Source organism: Dufourea novaeangliae, unplaced genomic scaffold (genome assembly GCF_001272555.1).
Source record: "Dufourea novaeangliae isolate 0120121106 unplaced genomic scaffold, ASM127255v1 scaffold112, whole genome shotgun sequence".
Taxonomy (NCBI): Eukaryota; Metazoa; Arthropoda; class Insecta; order Hymenoptera; family Halictidae; genus Dufourea; species Dufourea novaeangliae.
Window position 1 is genome coordinate 1011323 of NW_015373993.1, and position 21299 is coordinate 1032621.

The following is a 21299-nucleotide window of genomic DNA, read 5'->3' on the forward strand; positions in this document are numbered from 1 at the left end:
GTGAGTTTTTCTCTATTTACTGGACATTAACCCTTTGCCTTATAACGTCGACTCGGACACGTGACAACGATTTCAAACTGAATTTAGTAAACATATTAGTTTTAGAATTTAGTAGACTGAATTTAGTATATGTATATATTATTTGTTTTCTTCGAGTCTACGTAAAATACTGTATCGCTGGTATTAACATTTCAGATTTAGAATAAATGTAACACTTGTCATAAAAATAGAATTCTATATTCGTGAATCTATATTCTTCTATTTAGAGGGAGTGCTAAATCCATGGATCGTTGAAAGGAATCGTTCGCCATTAACCCAAAACACTCTATTTTTCCCCCTGTCGACTCGAGTGCTAGCCACACCGCTGGCAAAAACGCGTCTGACCGATAGGAGTGTGTATTAATTAGAAAAGAATCTGATCCAGGCCTAAAGAAGCTTCTTCCTCTCGAGGTTCGCGGAGCCTGTTTTATGGGCCACTAAACGTGGTTGGTTTTATGAGCGTGAGTTTTTCATCGATCTTATTTAGGGGGGAGAAACATCGAATGAATTGGGGGCTGGCATAGGCTGAGGAGATTTTATCTCGAGCGATGACTCACGTCGTTATTTGCGTCTCTTTTTTTTTTCATTCAGAAATTATGTAGACTCTGCGTATAGATCGTAATGTAATCTTCTTATAAAATAGGGAACGAGGCTGTCGGGGAGGATCTGCCGCGCGTCGCTGAATCTCTATTATATAAAATTCAAGCGACAAATCGTGACAGGAGGGACTGGTTCCGCGATTACAAGCCCGATTAAGTCGTTCTCCGGTCGAAGAGCACGTCAGTTCGGTAACGATTTTCCAAGGGGTGGGGGGAGAACGGCGAAAACTTCGTGTTCGGGCTTAACTGCCCAGGGAAAATCGGCTTCCGTTCTATCAATGGCACGCGTGCACTTCGGGTTTTGTGGGTGAACATGGCGGACTAATGGGCATTTATCGACACTATCGCCCCGGTAAATGGTGCCGGGGGCAGGGGATGAGGGAGGGGATGGCCAGGTCGGACGTTGAATGCCGTTTCCGTACACACAGTTCGACGTCAAAGAGCTTCCTTCGACGACACGTCGATTCGGTACCCCCCGGTCGGTCTTGCGGATTTGCGGTTTTCGTCCATCACCGGCTGCGCTGCCTCGAATTCGATTGACAGTTTTCCAACTATCGATCCAATCGCATAGTTTCGCATCGCTTGAATTCAACGCGTCGTCCCTTCCTCCAGTGAGGACCATCTACACGATTTTCCGCTTCGCGTGCCGAGATGATTATCAAATTTTAATATCGACGACGAGATACGAATATAGAAACGACGATCGCTGTCTCCTTTCCTCGTTCGATATTTATTATTCATACCGGTTCACGTTCGACAAAATTGAACTATCCAGCGGCAGGGACGGGTCTTGCACTCGCGCAAATTACTCCCGGAAACTTTGCAACGATCGATCTCCACGACTGGCAAGGATTACCCCCCTGATAAATTCGTCGAGTTATTAAGATGATAAATCGTCTTTCGAGGATACGCGAGACGAAGTAGATTCGGATCGCGACCTGGCACCTATGACGTATGGACTTTTGGCAACTGGACTTTTTGTTTGTATCTGTTTTTTTTTTTTTTCTTTTTTGAAATCGCTACGTTGTTTCGTGTACCCTCGTGCTGCGTGAGAAATGTACCGTGCGAAACGAATGCACGATACCACGGGATAAACGATCGTGAAAGATTCCCGCAGTTTCGCGGATATTTATCTGGCCGGGTCGCGTCTCGATCCAGGGATTCGAAGTTTTCTGAGCGTAACCGTTTTCGCCGTTCAATCTCCGTGAACAATCTCTGTCCTCGCGATTTCCCCCCTCGACTTGGAAATTTGTTAGAGCCCGATACAAGATTCGTGTTCGAAAAACTGAAGGATTTACGTGCCGTTTGGATCGTCGAATCGATCTACTTAAGAATCGTGTTTTCCTGACCGTCTTAGCTAAATTTATAAACGACGTAAAATTTATTGCTCCCGGAAACATCCGATACCATAAATAAACCATAGACGAGACAGTGTCCGTGACAAATTTTCCCGGTCAATTTCCTACCGGGACCAATCGATCCGATCTGTTTCATCGGGATCTCGAAGTGGAGCGGTTTCTTCTCCATCGTTTGACGTTGGGGAAGCCTTGGAACAATGGGGGGGGGGCACCATCAAAACGAGAGAAACATTCGCTTCCTGGGCCGTCGGATCCTTATCTAGCGTGCCAGGCGTTCGAAGGGGAACAGAAACCAGACGGCCAATCCCGCGGAAGAAGTTGTCTGTTAGGACAACAATTCCCCGGTGGTGATCGAATTATACGCGAACAAACCACTACCAGCCACCGTGGCGACTTCCGTTCCTGTTGTGCTACCACCACCACCACCACCATCGGTCCTCCCTTTTGACCCATTCCAACCGTCCTCCTCCTTCACCCCTATCTCTATTTTCCTCCCTCCTTTCTTCCAGCATAAACTCTGGCATCCCAACAATTTCTCCTGGGCCACCCCTTCCGCAGACTACGTCTCTACTGTTCCGCATTTGTGGCCCTTCATTTGCAGATAACCACTCGTGGAACCGCCAAACAATCAGCAGGACCCTCGAGTGCATCCCACCATTCATTTCCTTCCTTCCTTCCTTCCTTCCTTCCGGGCCCCCACGACGTTCCTTTTACGCGCGACAACGTTTAAACAGCTAACACCTGGAAAGGATTCGCGGCGAAAGGGACGGGAAAAGTGGTAACGCCGAGGGCGTACGGCCTCGAATCGTCTCGAGAAGCTCCACAGGAGGAGAGAGAACGAAAAAAAGAAAGAAAGGGTGTCTGGCCTGTGAACCGTGCGAACGCTACGCTTTTTTCTTTGCCTTTTTACCCTCCGGAATTAAATAGCGACGGGGTCCTTTCTCGCGGCTCTTGCCAGACTACCAGCGACGACAAACCTTGTCCTTTTACTTCTCCCTTGTCCAAATCACCCTCCATCTGCTATTTACGTTAGTTCGGGAAGGGTGGTTTTCTGGTATTAATCGTAGCGTCGACCACGGTTTTAAAAGACCCCAGAAAGTCCCTTGGAAATCCTCCACCCTGGTCCTTGTATTATTTTGATCTTCCCTCGTTATCGTTCAATTTGGACAGAATCTGCTGGTTTTTTTTTAACAGTAGCCTCGAAAAACAAGGTAGATATTAATTAACTTTGTTATTTAATCTTCTCCGATTCCCCCGGGACCCCAAGAGCATCGCGAACACTCGAAATATTAAGTTTCCCCCGTGCATTATCATCCCCAAACCGTCCCTCATTTTCCACACTCGCACATATTCACGTATCAAACATGCGCGCGCGCAGTCGATCGTGCGAAATTTGATTTACAATGACGCCGGTTTATTGAAAACTCGAACGGACTACGCGGCACGATGGATATCGAGAACACTCGTTGCGGGGATTAATTAAATCCCCCGTGTTGTTTATATGCCGCGCGAGAGATCCGTTAATGAATTAATTGAAATATCTGCCGGCCCAACACTGGGGGAACCCACGGCCCGAAAATCCGACAATTATCGGATAGCCGTCCAATTTTCATTACAGTCGGCCCAAAAAGAATAGTACCACGATGACGATCCCCTCTTCATTATCGTAGTCTCCCGCGTGAACGAAGAAAAATAAAGCGGCGAAACGTGGTGTGTGCGCGTCTATTCTTCCGATAATCGAGCGGAGCACGAGCCCACATACCGTTGAATCTCACTCCGTGCCGCTCGACGATCCTCATCCCGGTGGATCAATTTCTGAGGATCCCGAGGGTTGGGTCGGATGAAATGACACCGAATACGATTCTCGCCCTCGTCGAGGATAACGCGATGGGGGAGGATGACGTTTCGGTTTCTCGCCCCGCAGACACCCAATGGAACGTTGACTCTTCTCTCTCTATTTTTCTTTTTTTCTTTTTTTTTTTTTGGCGACCCTCTCTCCACCATCCCCTTAGCCCTTTCCGAAGCCTTTGCCGTTCTAAGTGGATCGATACCGTCACAACACGGGGTGTTTTGTACATATCGACCCTATGTTTTAAGCCAGACATTTTCGTCATCGTCGATGAAGCGTGCCGGAAGAAGAAGTCACTCGTCGTTATCCTGCTCGAGAGGGGGGGGGGCCACCAAGAGGCGTCGCGATAGCTTGTACTCCTCCTCGTAAAATCCTCCACCCCTGTGTTTGTTTTCCTTTCTGGGCCCTTCTGTTTTTCCTCCATTAGCGACTTCGCCGTTCTCCCTACCCTTGACAAACACGTGTGCATGCGCCATATTCCCTGTCTTCGGTCTGTTGTCGTTCGGTTATCCGCCCCGTCAATAGACACCTGACAGCTTCTCACGGACGATCCCAGGAACTGCCTGTCCACCTCGCCCACAATTTTCTTCAGCTCCAACCGGCCCTCTTCTGCGGCCTGTTACGTGACTTTAACGACAACGTGTCCCCACTGTCAGTTTCTTCACTGGATATTCTCGGCTCGATAGACAGACACACGTCTAAAGATCCGTTTCCGTAACACAGGGGGTGGGAGATCGTGCATCAGCTGTCTCTGTTTCGTGGATCAGTTTCAAGGCTACCCAGGTATCTTGCGCGCGAACGATCTGTTCGCGATCTTTCTGCCTCCTGTGCCACGATTTCTCGATTGCGCAACGGCATTCCTCGGACCAGTTGCGTCAAGGACTCGGCATACCGCTTCGATGCATGGCTCTCGGGGATACGTGTACCTTCGGGACGACGTCAAGACACGCCAGCCGACCTAACCGATCGATCGTATACATCGTTATCGCGAGTGAAAGGCGTTGTTGCTCGAGGATTCGCAGTCGAACGCGATTTGCGTCTTTACTCCGTGCCGTTCCTTGTTCAGGAAACCGTCATTTCCGCGAACCGTTACGTCTGGAGTTTAAAAATTTACGGTACCAGAGTTACGCGTTCGGAACATTCCTTTCGTTCACGGTTAATGAAAGTTACCGCGGTGATCGTGTTTCCGGCACCGCCTACTTCTTGTCGCCGGATCGCCGCGACGGCAATTGCTCGGCTCTGGAACTTAGGGATAGATCGACAGGACGGATCGCGGCCACTTTTTCTCCCGTCGAGAAGGAGAGAGAAACGGCCCGTTTCGTGCGGCACGCGAGACCCGTTTAACGTCGCGTGTGACCTGACGATCACCTCTTCCTCGTGATCATCCGATAACGCCGCGATAGGCCACCAACCGCCAACCACTGATACGTTCTTGGCCAGGACGTTGACGAACTTATACCGCGACTGTGACAGGATTCTGACACTTTCAATTTTCTGTTACCAATTACGAAGACTTTAAGACAGCTCGCGCAATCAAGTATTTATTAGAAAATATTGCTACATAAATTTCATATTGTGAAAATGAGTATCAGTTGCTAAACAATTCCTTTTTATAAAGGAATTTTCTTTGAATAGCAAACATTAAATTTTTGTAATGTATTTGATTAAAGAAAAACAGATGTTTTTTTGTCTGTATTACGGAGCCTGTCCCTGTTTCGGTGCCCCGTATTACGGTGTCTTGGATGTCGCTTCTAACCTATATTTTGTGAATTAGGGAAATTTTGTGTCCTCTGTATTATAGAGGAAACGTTTTTTACTTGGAGCTTTGTTGGTTACCTAGAGGTATACGTATACCAAACCGTGGAGATAAAATGTTCATTTGTGCTCTTCTCAAATAACTTTACATCCTACGAAGGAAAGCATATTTCAAATTCGAAGGGTACAAGAACTATGTCAGACGTTTGGTAGAAAGAAGTAAATTGGACCAAATAAGTACAACCCTGAAGAAGTAGGAAAGAACAGATTTAGCGACTTGTATCCTCAAGGGTATCGCACAGCACATCAACTCAGAGGGTCACGTCTAAAGTCACTGTAACCCAGAGAGGCACTATGGTGGTAGTAACGCAGGCGTACGAGATAGTGCAACTTTGTTCAACATAGTTTACGTCGAGTTGGTGGTGTCCGTTCAGCCTACTGTGATCCAATAAAGGAGCCGTACTATGATCCTATTCCAACCGAGACCCAAGTCTACAATAGTCCTATCCCAACTGAACTGAAGACATTCAGTGTACATTTCCTCGTTTCAGCGTGGGTACCTAGAATATAGACTTAACCTCCACCGCGTCTGGAACAGTCTCGTCGTCCCGATCTTGATTCGTGGATAGTCCTACCTCGCGTTGCACCAAACCGCAGACTTAATCCATCCTGAGTTCATGCCCTGAACCACGAGGCCAACACTTAACCCGGTAGCGAGGGTGGTTGGTGTGCTTCTAATGCATTCAGCCGCGACAACCGGTAATCCGCCAAGTCGTATAAATGAAAAGACACGGTGAGTTTCCATCGAGGCCTGTCTGCGAAACAGAACTCTGCCATCGAAACCTACGAGACGCCAAAGGGGTTAGAGAAAAAGAAAAAAAAAGTTCCCTGTCGGTCTACTAGCTATTGTCCGTCCCCTCCGCCGTAACCGTCAGCGAGAAACTTCCCAAGAATGCCGTGCGATAGGGCCACGTGTGCCGCATGAATTATTTCGCCACGGTTTTCCTTCCGTCTGCTCGACGAACAAGAACCCTTTCGCTCTAATTGCGGTAATCGTCTTCGGTGACGTTACTGCGGAATATTGAAAATTCTACGCGAGCCAGGAGGCGTCATTGCCCCCTTACCGTCGTCGTTGCAGAAACTCTTGGCCCGTTCGTCTTGAATTACTCCCTGGCATGGGGTATATGTTAAGCCGGCTTGTAAAGGGGGTGAAAATGGACGGGAAGAGTAAAGGAATAGAACGGATGGTAGGGGGAGAGAGGATGGTAGACGGATGAATCGTATTCCAACGTGAAAATGGCGGAACCCTTCGCTCATTATCCTACCGCTCGTAATCGACTGTCTAATTCCGGTAGTACAATATTGATTATGCGGAAACCGAGCGACGACCGACGTTGAACCGGCCAAGGAGCAAACCACTTGGCGCCTGCTTGCCTTCCCCTGTCTGTAATTCCGCGGCGGACCGCTTAGCCGATCTCGAATTTATATTCCCATCGACGCGTTCGTCACCACTAACGGGAACAAGAACACACAGCGAGCGAGTGGCGCCCTGTAATTGTCACGATCGTCGGTTATTGCGGCTAATTAACGTCCGTTCGTTAGCTGCTCTTTCCACAAACGCGGGACGGGCTTCCCCTATCTCCCCTCGGCTCGCTTTAACCCCGGAGTTCTTCTCTCGGTCTACTTCTTCTTGGAGCCCCGTGGCCTCTCTCGACGGGAGAAGTGTCTGGAAACGGACGATCACCAGAGCTAGAAAACCCTCGAGAGAGAGATGGTACTTTCGATCGTGTTCTTTTACCAATGAAAAATCACCATTCCCATGTAGAGGCGCGACTTTAAAGGGTGAAACCACCCCTTCGAAATTTCGACCCGAAAGTACTATCTCGAAAACCAGAAAAGATACATGAAAACTTCTAATAGACGAGGTTCGCGGTTTTTCATATAGAATAATATTGTGCTAACAAATTGTCCAAAATATAATTTGTTTATAACAAAAAAATTTCGGAACGAAAACTTCGAGGTATGGTTTCATCCCTTAAAGTCGCGTCTCAGCCGATAAAAAAAATACGTATCCCTTATTTTTGACTGCTTAACAGACGTTCGAAGTTTCATCCAAATCAGAGGCGGACACTTCCGTGCCTTCCTTTGTAAGATCGATAAGGAATCAATGGGATGGGATCGTCGAGTCGCCTGGTTCGAGTCGGATAAACGGGCAAATAGAAGATAGATAAATTGACAGGAATGGTGCAGCTCGTCCTGCAGTTCGGGAGCGAGAAATTCTCGCGGCTCGACGGGAACTTCTCCTCTCGCACTTAACCGCGCGTCTACGGGAAAACTTTTCAATAAAGCACGACCTGGCGGGGACGGACTCGCTTTCCATACCCGTTCCGACGCTACGGGGGCAAAGTTTCGTGGCATTATCGTTCCTACGCAACATTTGCCGGATTTCTCTGCGTGACACCCTCCCTCGGAACGCGTCGCGAATTATCATTCTTGATCTTCTTTCGGGGGGAAGTTTCGCCCGGCGACGCCTCCGAGATACCGCGTCGAGATCGAATTAATTCGTCCGCAAAAATGAATCGTAATTTCCCCTGTTTGTAATTTATTTCCAGTCGGTGGTGGATTGTCGGTTCGCTTGGCATCTTTACAGACGTGATTTTACAAGTCGCAATTTCGTACGTGTCAAAGATGTGATGTACATTAACGGGCGTACGGTTGTTAATTACAGGGGGACCTTGATTAATCCGATCGCGATTATCCGTGGTCTTGTTTTCGCTACGACTGTTTTTCTGTTTCTACAAAGCTCCTCCTCGTGGCAACAGTATAAGTACAGCCATAACAAAATAAAAGGAATATAAGTACAGCCATAACAAAATAAAAGGAATGCAAGCTGATTATTCTGGCTATGATTATATGTATTATACGTCACATAAGAAGCTTATTTTATATATAAAATACGTTTTCAGTAATTTCTCCCCGGGTCTCCATTATCCGCTGAGCCTCGATTTATAAGGATTGCTTGTCTCCCGATTAAGCCAGTTAATCGTAGTCCTACTGTGGTTCTTCGGTGTAACTGTAGAGAGTGTAGACTAAAAATTTTCCAACACTAGCAATGTGCCATCAGTTCTATAAAAATCTGCGATGGATTACCTGTCTCCGTGTGTATCTTGAAACATACATTCTACGATTCGTTAACGACCGTATTAACAACCGAGTTAAACGAACGAGGACACATCCCTGATTACACGGTCCACGATACGCCTCCCCATAAAGAGGAACGATAAATTAACTGGTCCTGGACTGTACGACGGCAGAAAAAGTCTCAAAGGATCAGAACTGTACTTTAGTCTTCCGAAGAGAACACACGAAGCACCTTTGATACTTTTAATGGGACAGCATTCGGTCCCGCTGCATTAAGAGCTCTGTAGTTGCCAAGGTGGATTGAATAACGCACACCGGGGCAACTCGACGTTTCATTGCGAACCGGTCGTTTTTATTTTTATTTTCCTTTTTCTTTTTTTTTTCGGTGTTTTCTGTGTTCACGGTGCACGCAAAAAACCGCCGACGAGATAAATAATATCTTCCGTGTCCATCTCCCTCTCCTCCCTCGGCACCGTAACGACCTATCCTTCCACCGTTTTCCGTATTCTATCCGTGGTGGCGTGATACTGCCGTCCCTCGACTAGAAACCGTATACCTCTAACTGCCACCGCCGCTAATTGCCGTCCGTATAATTACCATATCGGGGAGATAAATATAGGGCTCTTACCTTCTGCCCAGCGAGACAGTCGGCGACGTTTACGTTCGCCGCGTGCGCATGAAAGATACAACTCGAAGAGATAGAGGAGAACCAACCTAGGTGGACAGAAAAGGGCGGGCGTCTCTAATTTGCGAATATCTTCTTCGACTACGCACAGACAAGATTTCTACGTCTCGCGTGTTCCCTCCGCGACGTAACACACCTAATCGAACCTCTTTAAAAGAACGTTAAACGCCCGTTTCGCTCGAGGTTCTCTGCCGCCCCGTCGCGAATACGCAACGATAAATGTGCTCCCCTTACTTCCCCCTTCGATGACAGGACGCAATTAAAAGGAGCTATTTCGACGGAGTCCTCTGTCAGGATTAAGCTCTCCCCTACTTCTCCGTGTTGGCCGTGCACGATAATGGAATACGTATATTTCATCGGGTCGGAGAAGAACAGAGTCGTTGTATCGAAGAGAGAGAACCTTTCCCAGGGAATCCATTATTACAAAAATAACCTTTATCTCTTCCGTGCTCCGACAATGGGTTATACTTCCATGGGCTCGAAGAGGAGCGCGCCTGTAATCCTCTTTGTCACGGAAGACGGTCGTCGTTCGCAAATTGCCTCGGTTGCGTCTGTGGGGCGGGGGGGGGGGGGGGGGGGGGGGGGGGGGGGGGGGGGGGGGATGGAAGAGGACCCAGTCGTCGTACATGGCTGACACCGATACGTCGCGATGTTCCCACTCTCTCGCAGAATGCACGAGGAAAACAGAGGCATAAAAATATTTCGCGATACACACGGCGACACAAAAGAAACGGGGGGGTGGCGGCGGCGGCGACGCATGATGCCAGCCAGAACGTCGTCGGTGGGCGCTGGTAACGGCTCCCTAATTTTCTGGGACTGCAATATTTAATGCCTGTTCCCCCCCCCCCCCCCATCCCCTCTGTGTGATCCCTGGCAGCGGCTCGCCCTCTATGGCTCCATTTCTCCGGCGGGAGGGTGGAAAATTATCGTGGCGCCGCCGTTCCGACATCGAAAGCGGGGAGACGCGCGAAATCCCCCGAAAACCGCGTCGTCCCTCTTTCACTCGTGGCGGGAAAGTTTCCTCTCGGTCGACTGCTGGACCGACTAATCGGGCGCGTCGACCGCGGTGACGGCTAATTAACGTTCCCGGATATGAACCGTGCCGACGGGAATTAATACATCTACGGGACCAACCCTCTTACAGTTTTTTTTTTTGTTTTTTTTGTTGGCGAGGACCACACCAACCACCCTCCTCGTCCGGTCGTTGTATCCGCGGTTTTACGAGCTGACGGGGGGGTATAAATGGTTGTCGGTGATTAGGGAAATGATCATCGTCCTGGTAATTAGAGAAAGAACACGGAGTTCTCGTTCCAGTTAACGAACCCCTTTACCGAGCCGTTGACACACGGAAGATGCTCCCACGTTCGCGAACGTTTAACGAGCGTCGCGTTCCACGGTCGCGGTTAAGTCGTGGGTGAGATTACGTGTTAACGATCTGAAACGATCCAGTCGACCGGCAGCCAGTCCGCGTACTCTTTTTTTTTTTTTTTTTTTTGGAAAATCAGGTTAGGTACGAGCAGAGTTGGGCAGAATTTTATTCGAGTTATAAACAATGGGAAGCAGCAGTATCTGAGGACGTCGTCCTGAGCTTTAAACAGTTAATGAGATTGAATAATTGTTCGACGAATAACGATTCATTCATGAAGAAGTATTATTTTATTACGAGAATATTTTATTATGAGGAAACGTTCAGGAAGATCGAATCAGAGAACTGTGAATAGTTCCTAGAAATGATTCTAATTTTTGCTGTCCTTTTGAGATAGTACTGATACTGGTTCTCTTTTATCGAACCCCCGAGAAGTTTGATCGTAACGTCCCAAGGTTAGCTGAATCATCCGAACAGCCTCACTCCCAAACCAGACGTGTTTATTTTTCATGAATCTCACTCGACTCGTCCGATCTGTGTACCCACTCTCCTCTCGTCCGACATTAATTTTCACTTTTTGACAATAGCCACGCTCAACATTTGCCATATCCGCCAGTAACGTCGCCCCAGATAGGGCGCGATTTACGACCGACAACCCTCAGTACTAAACCCCGCACATCGGAGCCGTTGCTCGGCTCCCCTTCCCCCTTCGCCGTTTCACGTAGACTGTTGTTATAGCGACGTTAAACTAGCCAGACAATGACGCAGCTTTACGATTCCAGGGGCAGTCATTGGCCGGGCCATCCAGGGGTCGAAATATAATGAATCCGCGTGGCTCTCTCGTTAATAATCCGCGCCGATAAATCCCGTCGACGACGCGATCGCGACTCCGAGACCCTATTATCCTTGTACTCCGTTTACGCATACCCACCTAACAACAGTATTGTTCTCCCTACGTCGGTAACCCGTTCGTTTTAATGCTACGTCGTCGTACCTACTAGAGATCATGAAGAAACGATAGCAAGGTACCCGAGAATGTTTATTTTCCCGAGACGTAGACAACAACATACGCAAACTGGTTAACAGAGTTCACCAGCGCGTCCACCCGAGGGTTAACCATGTTTCTGTTCGAAAATAAGTAACTGTATCCTAAAAATTGAAACGAATCAAAATGTAGATAATACGCGTTATTTAAATACATATGAAATAGTATACTTGTACCAGTGTATTTAAAATGACACGTTACTGGCGTACGTGTACGTAAAATGCACGTGTATTTAAATACACGTGAAATAGTAATTTCTCTAGTACCTACCCACAATCCTGGCGCGATTAAATGCAATCCCCTGCGGTCCCGTTACATTTTTCTCGAACCAGGGAAAACAATTCCGCCCGGTTCATCGTCCTCAGAAAGAAATAGAAGAAGAATAATAACCACACTGTTGTGTTGTACCATTTGCGATTCTACGGTAGTCTTCATTAGTCTCCAGACGGTCCTCGAAGAACGGGCGGGATGCAAATTCTCGAGGACTTTAATACACGTTAACGTGCTCTCGTTGACGGTCTCCCCGGCAATTAACCCGCCACGAGGTTTCTTCCGTTTCGCGGGTTATCGCTCGTCACGGTTAATTAGATCGTTACCCCCGTGGCGAATCACGTCCGTAGTGTTCGAAACGAAGCGGAGCGACAAGCTCGTGGACACGGAAATGACCGTCATTCGGCTGGTCCCCGATGCATGATATCTCTCCACGGGACATAATTTCTTCTTTTTTTTTTATTATTCACCTTCCGTCATCCAGAGTTTCATTTTTAGGCCTGGAACAGGGCCAACCGTGGCTCCTTCTTATTGCGTTTCATTTGGAACCAGGAGGGATGGAGGGGATCGCATCGCAAGGGTGCAATTTGCATCGTTGTGGGACGACGAACGTGCAAGTTCCTCTCAGGGGGGAGGGGGTAGGTACAACCAACCGTGAACAGACGGTCCATTCAACGTCCGATTGTCACACGGAACAAAAATAGACCAACAGGCGTGTCGTCGAAGTTGAAACACGACCGGTAGCCCCGTTGAATTGCATAATAACAACGGGAGTCGGTGTTGAGCGATGCTAATAGTGGGGAAACTTTCGTGGAACTGTATCGCGCGCGAAACTCTGTCTGACTCGCTCATTCCGTGGCCTAGGGAGAAAAAAAGTAACTCCCTCTCGCCCTCGTTCACCCCATCTCGTTCGAGGAATATGATAGTTCTTCACCGTTTTTGGTATATAAGGTAAATTCCAAATTATTACCACTTTATTTATTTCACTGTATCAAAATGTAAGATGTAAAGATTCGTGTATAACTAATTTTAATATTTAATTGGGACTTTAATTTACACAAGACAACGAAATACATGTACTTGTATTTATGTGGTATTTAAGAATTAATGAAAGTGCAATTTGAGCGTCAGAAACGCGACTATGTAAGCAGGAAGTGATGGCGAAATTATACTGAAGAAAGAACCATCATTTTACTATTCAACTTATTATACAGGGTGTCCCGTAACTGGTGGTACAACCGGGTAGAGGGTGATTCTACGTGAATAAATAAGTCGAAAATATGAAATAACATTTTTTCATTTGAGATTTAGTTTTCGAGGAAAATCTGCTGGATACGCGTGCGATTGAATTAGACTTGGCTACCGCGTCTGTTCATTGCATTCAGTTTCTACTTACTGCCGTGACGAATACACGCATTACAAATGAATCGTTAAATTCGATTTCCTCGAAAACTAAGCCTCGAATGAATAAATGTTATTCCGTATTTTCTGTATATTATACAAAATCAATTGTTAAAGTACATAAATATTACTTTAATTTTTGAGGTGACAGTTTTTGAATATTTTACACTGGGATTATTCGGAGATTTTATTTAATTCTTCATATTTAATATATAAATCAATTTTTCTTAATGACACAGATGTTAAATAACATTATGTTCCAAACTGAATTAATTTTTAAGTTAAACAAAACAAGAAATGATTAAATGAAGTTACTCTACAATCTTAAGGTGTCAGTAATAGGAACATCTACTCTAGGGCCCGATTCCTCCGCATCACTTTACAGGCGGCGTTCTGTTTGGCGTCCATTCGAACGCGCTTGTTAAATTACCATCCCGTAGTTTTCCTTTTTCCGAACTATAATTCACGGAACGTCGGAGATCGCTAATTGCATTCGCGGGATAATTGAAACGAAAGCGTCGACCGGCTCTCTTGGTGGTTCGTTGCCCGCGCGTGTGTTTCGGCGCTGATTACGCAAAACGGCGAGGGTCATCAATCTCGAGGTAACGCCGCACCGTGGGGCTAGGAACTTTTATTTCCCGCCAGTTCTAATGGAACCCTTCGTACAGAAGGAGAAACTCCGAACGGTACCCACCGGATCGCCGCGGAGTGTTTTATTGTTCGCATTCCAGGGCAACGTTTAAGTGCACAGAACGATCTCGTGTTTCGTGGCTTCCGCCGTCGCGCCCAACCCCTCCCCCCTCGTCATCCCCCGCCACGCTGACCATTCTTTTTCCTTTTTCTCGTTCCAGGGACCTGAGACCAGCCAGCTTGGAGAAGGGCCAAGAGACCCTCAGACTGCGAGTTTACGCCGGCTACGCTTGGGGTGGGCCTCTGTTGGTCGCCGGCGTGGCCGCTCTTCTGGATCATCTTCCGTCTCAACCTCAGTACACGTTCCTACGGCCACGATTCGGCGAGAAGCACTGTTGGTTCTACGGTAAGTTCCCTTTACCTAGCTTCCTTCGTTCGCATGAAATCCTGCTACTGCTCGGGCCCATCCAGAGGCCTCTCGCGAACCTTTGAAGCTCGTCACGGAAATGTTTTCCTCGTCGAAAGGAGTCACGGAGGTCTGAAGGAGGCTCGAACGGTATTCAAACGACCGTATTCGTGGGAAACGCGGTTCGAAATGGTAGATCAGAGAATTCGTTGAACGTTTAAGTAGAACAACGTGTTACGGTGTAGATTGTTATTTCTTGCAACGAGTCGTAAGAATTTTCAACGTCGAATTAATATAGTACAAATAGATCAAATAATATATTAACAATTATCTTCGTTGTTAGAAATCTTCATGGTTGTGATATAAATATATTACAGTTACCATAACCTGAGAATACAATAAAAAACAAAAATAGGGAGCATAATACGCTGTTGTTGAAGAGGAAACGAAAGAACTTTCAATTATTCCGCGATAAAAATTTGAATATCAATTCGATCGGAGATTGACAAAGGAGGCGTCGAATTTCGGGTACTGTAAGGAAATATTTCGCGGGATGAATTGGATCGCGGGTACAGGAAGAGACTCCCGCGGTAATTAATTCTCGCTCGAGCACGAGCGCCGGGAATTAATTCGATCGCGTCACACGCGACTTATCAGTGAATTAATTCCCCTCCCCCTTCGCCGTTCTCGTTGTCGGGACGTGGATCTCTGGTATTCCGTTGTAGGGAACGCGACATTCAGGCCGGACTTGCTGACATTAGTAACGGATCAGTTCCACAGACGGTAATGGAGCCTATTACCGAAAGTAATACACGCCGGTACGAGGACGGTTAACACGTAATTCCCTGTGATCCGATTATTCCGCTAATTAATAGGACCGGTCAGTCGTGTGTTCGCGGCGCTGATTAAATCGCTTTCGTTAATCGATCGATCGACGGCAGAGCTGCGGATTAGTTTCGGATCGAGCCCAAATCCGATATAGCTCACATTAGTCCCTCGATAAAAAGTCTTTTCTACCTGGAAAATTCTCTCGAAGAAACAGTATCAAGAATAGAAAAGAAGATCGATGAAACATAAAAAGGAAAATAACCAGAGTTCTTTATTCACCGAGCCATAGTGGGCGTGTGATTAAATCACCGCGACGACGAAACAGGAAAAATGAACATAAACCTCGAGCCCCCCAAAGAGCTAATAGCGAATATTTCGGTAAGAGGATTACGCTGCTCCCAAAATATATCCTATTACAGTGTGTACCATCGTTTCCACCTTCGCCCACCTTCTCCCCGTTCGTCCGTGGCATCCTTAATTTTTGGATTATATATACACGGGGGTAATCAGTCGAGATAAGAAACAATGGCACGCGGCTATCAGTATCCGCCTAGTGGCAGGCGGTTGCGAATACTTCCCTAAGAGGATTACACACCGGTCCCCGAAAGATTGTATTTAAGTATGACGCAGAGGGTGGCCAAATAAGAAGATCGATACACCACCCCCGATGGGGTACGACCTAACCCCCCTTCGTAATGCCTACGAATCCCTAATAATAACCGGTGCAACCCCGGTGGCTCGTACACCGTACATACGTGTGTGTACACCGAATGGGGATAATAAGGAGCTGAACGGTAATGTCGTGTCTTTATTCGTGGTCTCGAGGCTCCCACGGTATATACGATTGCAGGCTATTTAACGAGCAACCCCCCGTAATCCGCATCCAGTGCACTCTGTAATCCGGCTGGCATACTCTTCTCTCCGGATCGTTTCCTCCCTCTGTCTCTCTTCCGTCCCTTACAACCCCCCCCCCCCGATGGCTCTGAACTCTCTCCAATCCCCGCGTAAATACTCGTTTCAAACAGTCGGGCAACTCGTGTATTAATTTCCCGCGGTCGCGATATTTATCGATGCCCAGCCGTGTAGCACACTCGACCGGCGAATTAATGTTTAGCTTTTATATCCTTTGACAAATACAAACGCTCGTGTCCAGGTCCGGACTATCTCCCTCTCCCTCTGTGTATTTTATTTTCAGTTTCCGGGCGACCAGCGAGTGGAGGAGGGGAGAGTACCCTGGTTTTCGGTCCGGTTTCGTTCGGAAAACCTCCCACTCGCCGTTTATTGATCGTCCACCGCGATTTTATTGGCCCAACCGCGTGTTACGCGGGATTCGGTGCGGGGAGGGGGGGAGATGTAAACGTCGGCCACGGGAAGTAATTGGAATTCTTGGAGTTATGTCGGTACATTTACACGGGTTTTGATCAAGGACCCGGTGTACCTGGTCCGGTTCAATCACGAATAACTTCCGGTTCGAATACACTACCGGTCTGATAATTAAAGAACAAGAAAAATTATTATTCTGTAAAGATTTGAGGAGAATTCATGTGCTAAGTCTGCTTGAACATGATTTGTATCTATTTATTTATATATTTATATATTACAATATTTTATTACATTTATATATTTATTAATTTTGTTTATATCGTAACAGAATAACGAGTAACTGTTCCATCGATCATAGACCTGTAGTGTACATCTGAATCTATTTAATAATTCTCGTTGAAATTTCATCCAAAATCTTGGATTCTAACAAAATTGAGGACATCTCTGGCGGTTCCATCTCGTTTCCAACTTAAAAATAGTCGCAGCGAATCCCTGAATTTCTCCTTCCTCTTCCTTTGACAATTCCCTAAAAGTCCTCGCCGCAAAGTGCAAAATTCGCTCGACCGTCGAAGCTGCTTGTTAAGGGGACGATAGGAAATACGTCGATCGCGCGTCCAGGTTGTACGACTGTCAGGATCTGTCCTCTGCATCGCGTACGGTGTCCGTCGTATCGCGTAATCGCATCGGAGGAGGCCTAACTGGGTGTTAGATTCACGGCACCCGAACGTGTCAATCCGTTCGCCCAGGGCCGGCACGGTAAACCTCCGTTTTTTCGCGCGAATAAACGCTAAGCCGGACAAAGGAAGGAGCCTGGGATAGCTGGGGATGAGTGGTGGGATGGGAAGGGGAGTAACGCGTAGGAAATAGAGTCGCAGCCTCGACGCTAAATCAGGATAATGGTGCCCCATGGGAAGCCACGTCGCACTATCGCGAGTTGTTACGTACTGACACAATGCTTTTGCACGGCAACGGATGAGGGGGTTCAGAGGGACAGGGCCTGTTCTGCAACGGACGTTACCCCGTTTCTCAACCCCTTTCACTCTCTGTCTTTCTCCGTCTTTCCGCTTCCATTCCCCTCAGCACCGTGCCTTTTTTCTTTTCGTTTTAACTATTGGATTCCTCGTGATCCGTCTCTCCTTTGCGTCGTTTTTCCGCGAACGGAATCGCGATACGTACAGAGGAATATCGACAGATTCAATTTTACAAACAGGGTAAACCCTGGTCTCATCACGACTTGTATAATTTTTACGCTGTCCTGACAAACACGATCTCACTCTCGCTGCGTTTCATCTCCTCCCTCGCTCCTCTGTTCGCTACCCTTTCCCTGGCGGCCTCCACCACTTCACATCCCTTCGAGGGCTGTCATTCGGGCACACCCCGTAACAACGTGGGCCGAGACGATGGGGTCGAGAGATAAACCCCTGGCGCCAGCCGGTCCCAACCCCTACGCGCCTAACCGGTGAAACTTCCGTGTCCCCCTTTTCAACCCCCTCTGCAATGGTACCCCGTCTAAAAAGCACCGACAGGTAATACCCGTCCGGGTAAGCGAATAGTCTCCGGGGGTGTGGGGATGTAACGTTCGTGTGCGCCTCGTTTGAATGCATAAACAGGGAACACAACAACTTCCTACGGAGCGGCACGCGTCTTTAATTTCTCGTCTGGGGATGGGATTGCCATCTATCTACCAATTCAGGGAAAACAAGGATAGGGACAAAAATTCTGTCAGTCCAATGCAAATAGAAATAGTGGAAGGGAAGAGAAAAGGGGAACAGTGACGGAGGGGTGCACGGTTGTTTCTCACCCTCTTCGAAGACGAAACGACCTCACGAAGGGTGAATAAAGGGGTGTGGTGTCGGGGGGACGTAAGAAAACTCATTTACCAGCACATCGGCGCTATTCGTGTTCCGAAACCTGGTATTCAGGCCTCCCCTAACCGATGCACTGGCATTCTGGCGTTCCGGTGTTCTGGCGCGCCCCCATAACAACGTAGGCCGAAACGATGGGGTAGAGAGATAAATCTGGTGCCAGCCAGTCCCAACCCCGGCCGTGCGAAACCGACGGAACTCTCTCCTGGCTTCCCCTTTCTCTCTCTCTGTTGGTCTCTAAGCCCACTAACTACCATGCGGCCCACTAAACTGCACCCGTAAACGCACACAGACCTGTTTAAGTAGCTCCAGGACGAGCCCCCTCCTTCCTTTGTGCTGATACGTGTTATTACTGCACCTGCACGAGAGCGTCGAACTGTTCGTCTTTTGCGCTCCTCTTACCTGGTTCGAGAAAAAAAGTTGCCAGTTCAGGCTTGTTCCGCGAGTACGCAATCTTCCGACGGGAAATCGGTCTCGTTTCAGAGATTCCCGACGGGCAACAGGATCGCCGATACGCGACGATTTCAGGTGAAATTACGGTGAATCGTTTTGCACTAGAAGAAACGAAGCTCTGTTACGTGTTATACGAGATTTATGGCTCGATTGATCCACGGCCAGCTGGGAAGGAGCTTCTTGCTCGAGACTCCAGAAGATCTTACCGACTAGATAGCAGAGGTTTGATTAGACGTCGACAAGATGGAGGAGATCTAACTTCGAATCCCGTAGTTCGACCGACCCTCGTATCCCTTCGTAGTTTCAATATTCAGTGTCTATGTCTGGATCACTTAAGAAGATTCTCCTTTCAACGGATGATACCGAAATTCTTTCAGCAGTTTATGAATAATCAACCGTGCTCCTTGGAAAGTAGCTACGCGATACTAAACCACCGTGACTAAAAGAAAGAAGTAACCAGCGTACAATGAAAAGGACCTCGTTTCGGCGACGACGAACGGAATATTCAACTAACGTTCGCATACATTAGAATGGTAAATCTCTCTCCGGGTTCTATCCGCCGTATCTATGCGATCTCATGCCCCGTGGAAGTTCGGCGTATCCCTGGAACCCAGGCGCGGAGACCGAAACGATAGGATTAGAGAGATAACCTGTCCAACTCGACCGTGCGAAACCGGGCGAATCACGCAACCCCTATCCTCTGGACCCCACTAACACCACCTGTACACCACTCCAGTAATGTTTGTTGGACAGTGGTGGTGGGCGAGTTCAGGGTACACTGTCGCCGATATTTATTGTCGCTTTGTTAAACCGGTAAACTCTTATTGAAAGACACATCCCACCCCCATGACGATGTTTCGTAAGCCTGGAGCAAACTGGAGGGGAAACTATCTGGACCGTAAACACGAGGTTTAATTGACTGTGGATTTAAGGATACGAAGTATTTGATCAACTGGAGAGGGTAGAAATCACCTGAGGCCACCATCTCGCGTACATATCAACGGAATATCGGTATCGACGACGGAGGGGTGGGCACTCGATGCCTCTGTTCGATGTTTACGAATTCATGAAATTTCCTACCGGAATCAACGGGGATAGAGCGGCAGAGGCGACGTTGATACGAGCCGGCCAGGAATTAAAACGAGCACGGGACCCGCGTTGATGTAATTAATAGTCGTGATTGGTCTCGAGGACGATTAAACGAATCGGTCTGGTTCGTTTGGCCGGTAATAACGACGCGAATAATGAGAGGGAGGGACCAAGGGAGGGGAGGGGGAGAGAAAAAAATTCCTTTGAATCCGCGAAACAGGTCCGCTGGAAAATCCTATCGGGGGGAAATTGATAACGGCCCACATTCGGCTCGCTGCGAGCGCGTTAATAATCGACACATCGATTCGTTGCGTTTAACCGATACAAAAGCCCCGGCTAGCGATCGAATTAAAAGGAAAAAACGATGGAATCGAGTGGCAGCTCGAGAATTATCGGATTTACTCGCGGGATGAAATACGTGGCCGTGATTTCGAGGGTTCGTGATCGTTCCTTGTTCGGGACCAGACGTGGAAGATTCTTCGGGGATCCATAGGGGAACGGGAATAAAAAAGGGAACGTAACGATATTCGGTTAATTAAAGGGAATCGTCGTAACGGGATTCCAGGGACGCGTGAAAGTGGGTGGATACGTTCCGCTACGTTCGAGGAACGTAATCGATCGGCACGGGGACGATTAGGACACAGGCGAGTCGGTAATGAAATGCGGTGGATGGGAATTAGCGAATGCTAAAGAGCCGTGGAACTGCTCCAGCGAAACCCTTGTTCGATTCGCCCCCCTCCCGAACCAGTAGTTCCCGAGCTTTATTTATCGGGGCACTCTCGTTTTATTGGCCATGGCGCTGGCAATGAATCGGAAACACGCGAACAGGGGGATGGGAGTGGGTTCGAGAGGAATTCTCTCCGTTGTCTTCTTCGAGGCCTCGTAAACTCGAGCCAGGATCTCTCGCGGTCTCTCTGTGGTCGTTGAAAATTCACGCGAGCAATATCGACGTTACGTGGAAAAATTCAAAGATCGGGAATATTTCCGTTCGATAAACGGCGCAAGGATTTCGATCCGCGGATTCATCGGTTTTAATGCTCGCCGCACCGTAAACCGTTTCGAAATTCGTTTTCATTCGCTCGGGTCTGGAAAATTCGTTTAACGACCAGTTTCAGGGGTTGGAGGGGGGGCTCCTGGCTAGTCGACGAGGGAATTTTGTTGGCAACGAGCTCGTTGCTCCCTCGATACGCTGATACA

General features: G+C 47.8%; 1 protein-coding gene across 1 annotated transcript in view; it reads left to right on the forward strand.

Moving 5' to 3' along the window:
* The window catches only part of LOC107187836 (probable G-protein coupled receptor Mth-like 1), a 141709-nt gene that overhangs the window by 101662 nt on the left and 18748 nt on the right, over positions 1-21299 (forward strand). Inside the window, exon 5 of the mRNA XM_015576014.1 lies at positions 14360-14544. Coding sequence (XP_015431500.1) covers positions 14360-14544 — 185 coding nt within the window. The remainder of the gene's footprint in view (positions 1-14359; positions 14545-21299) is intronic.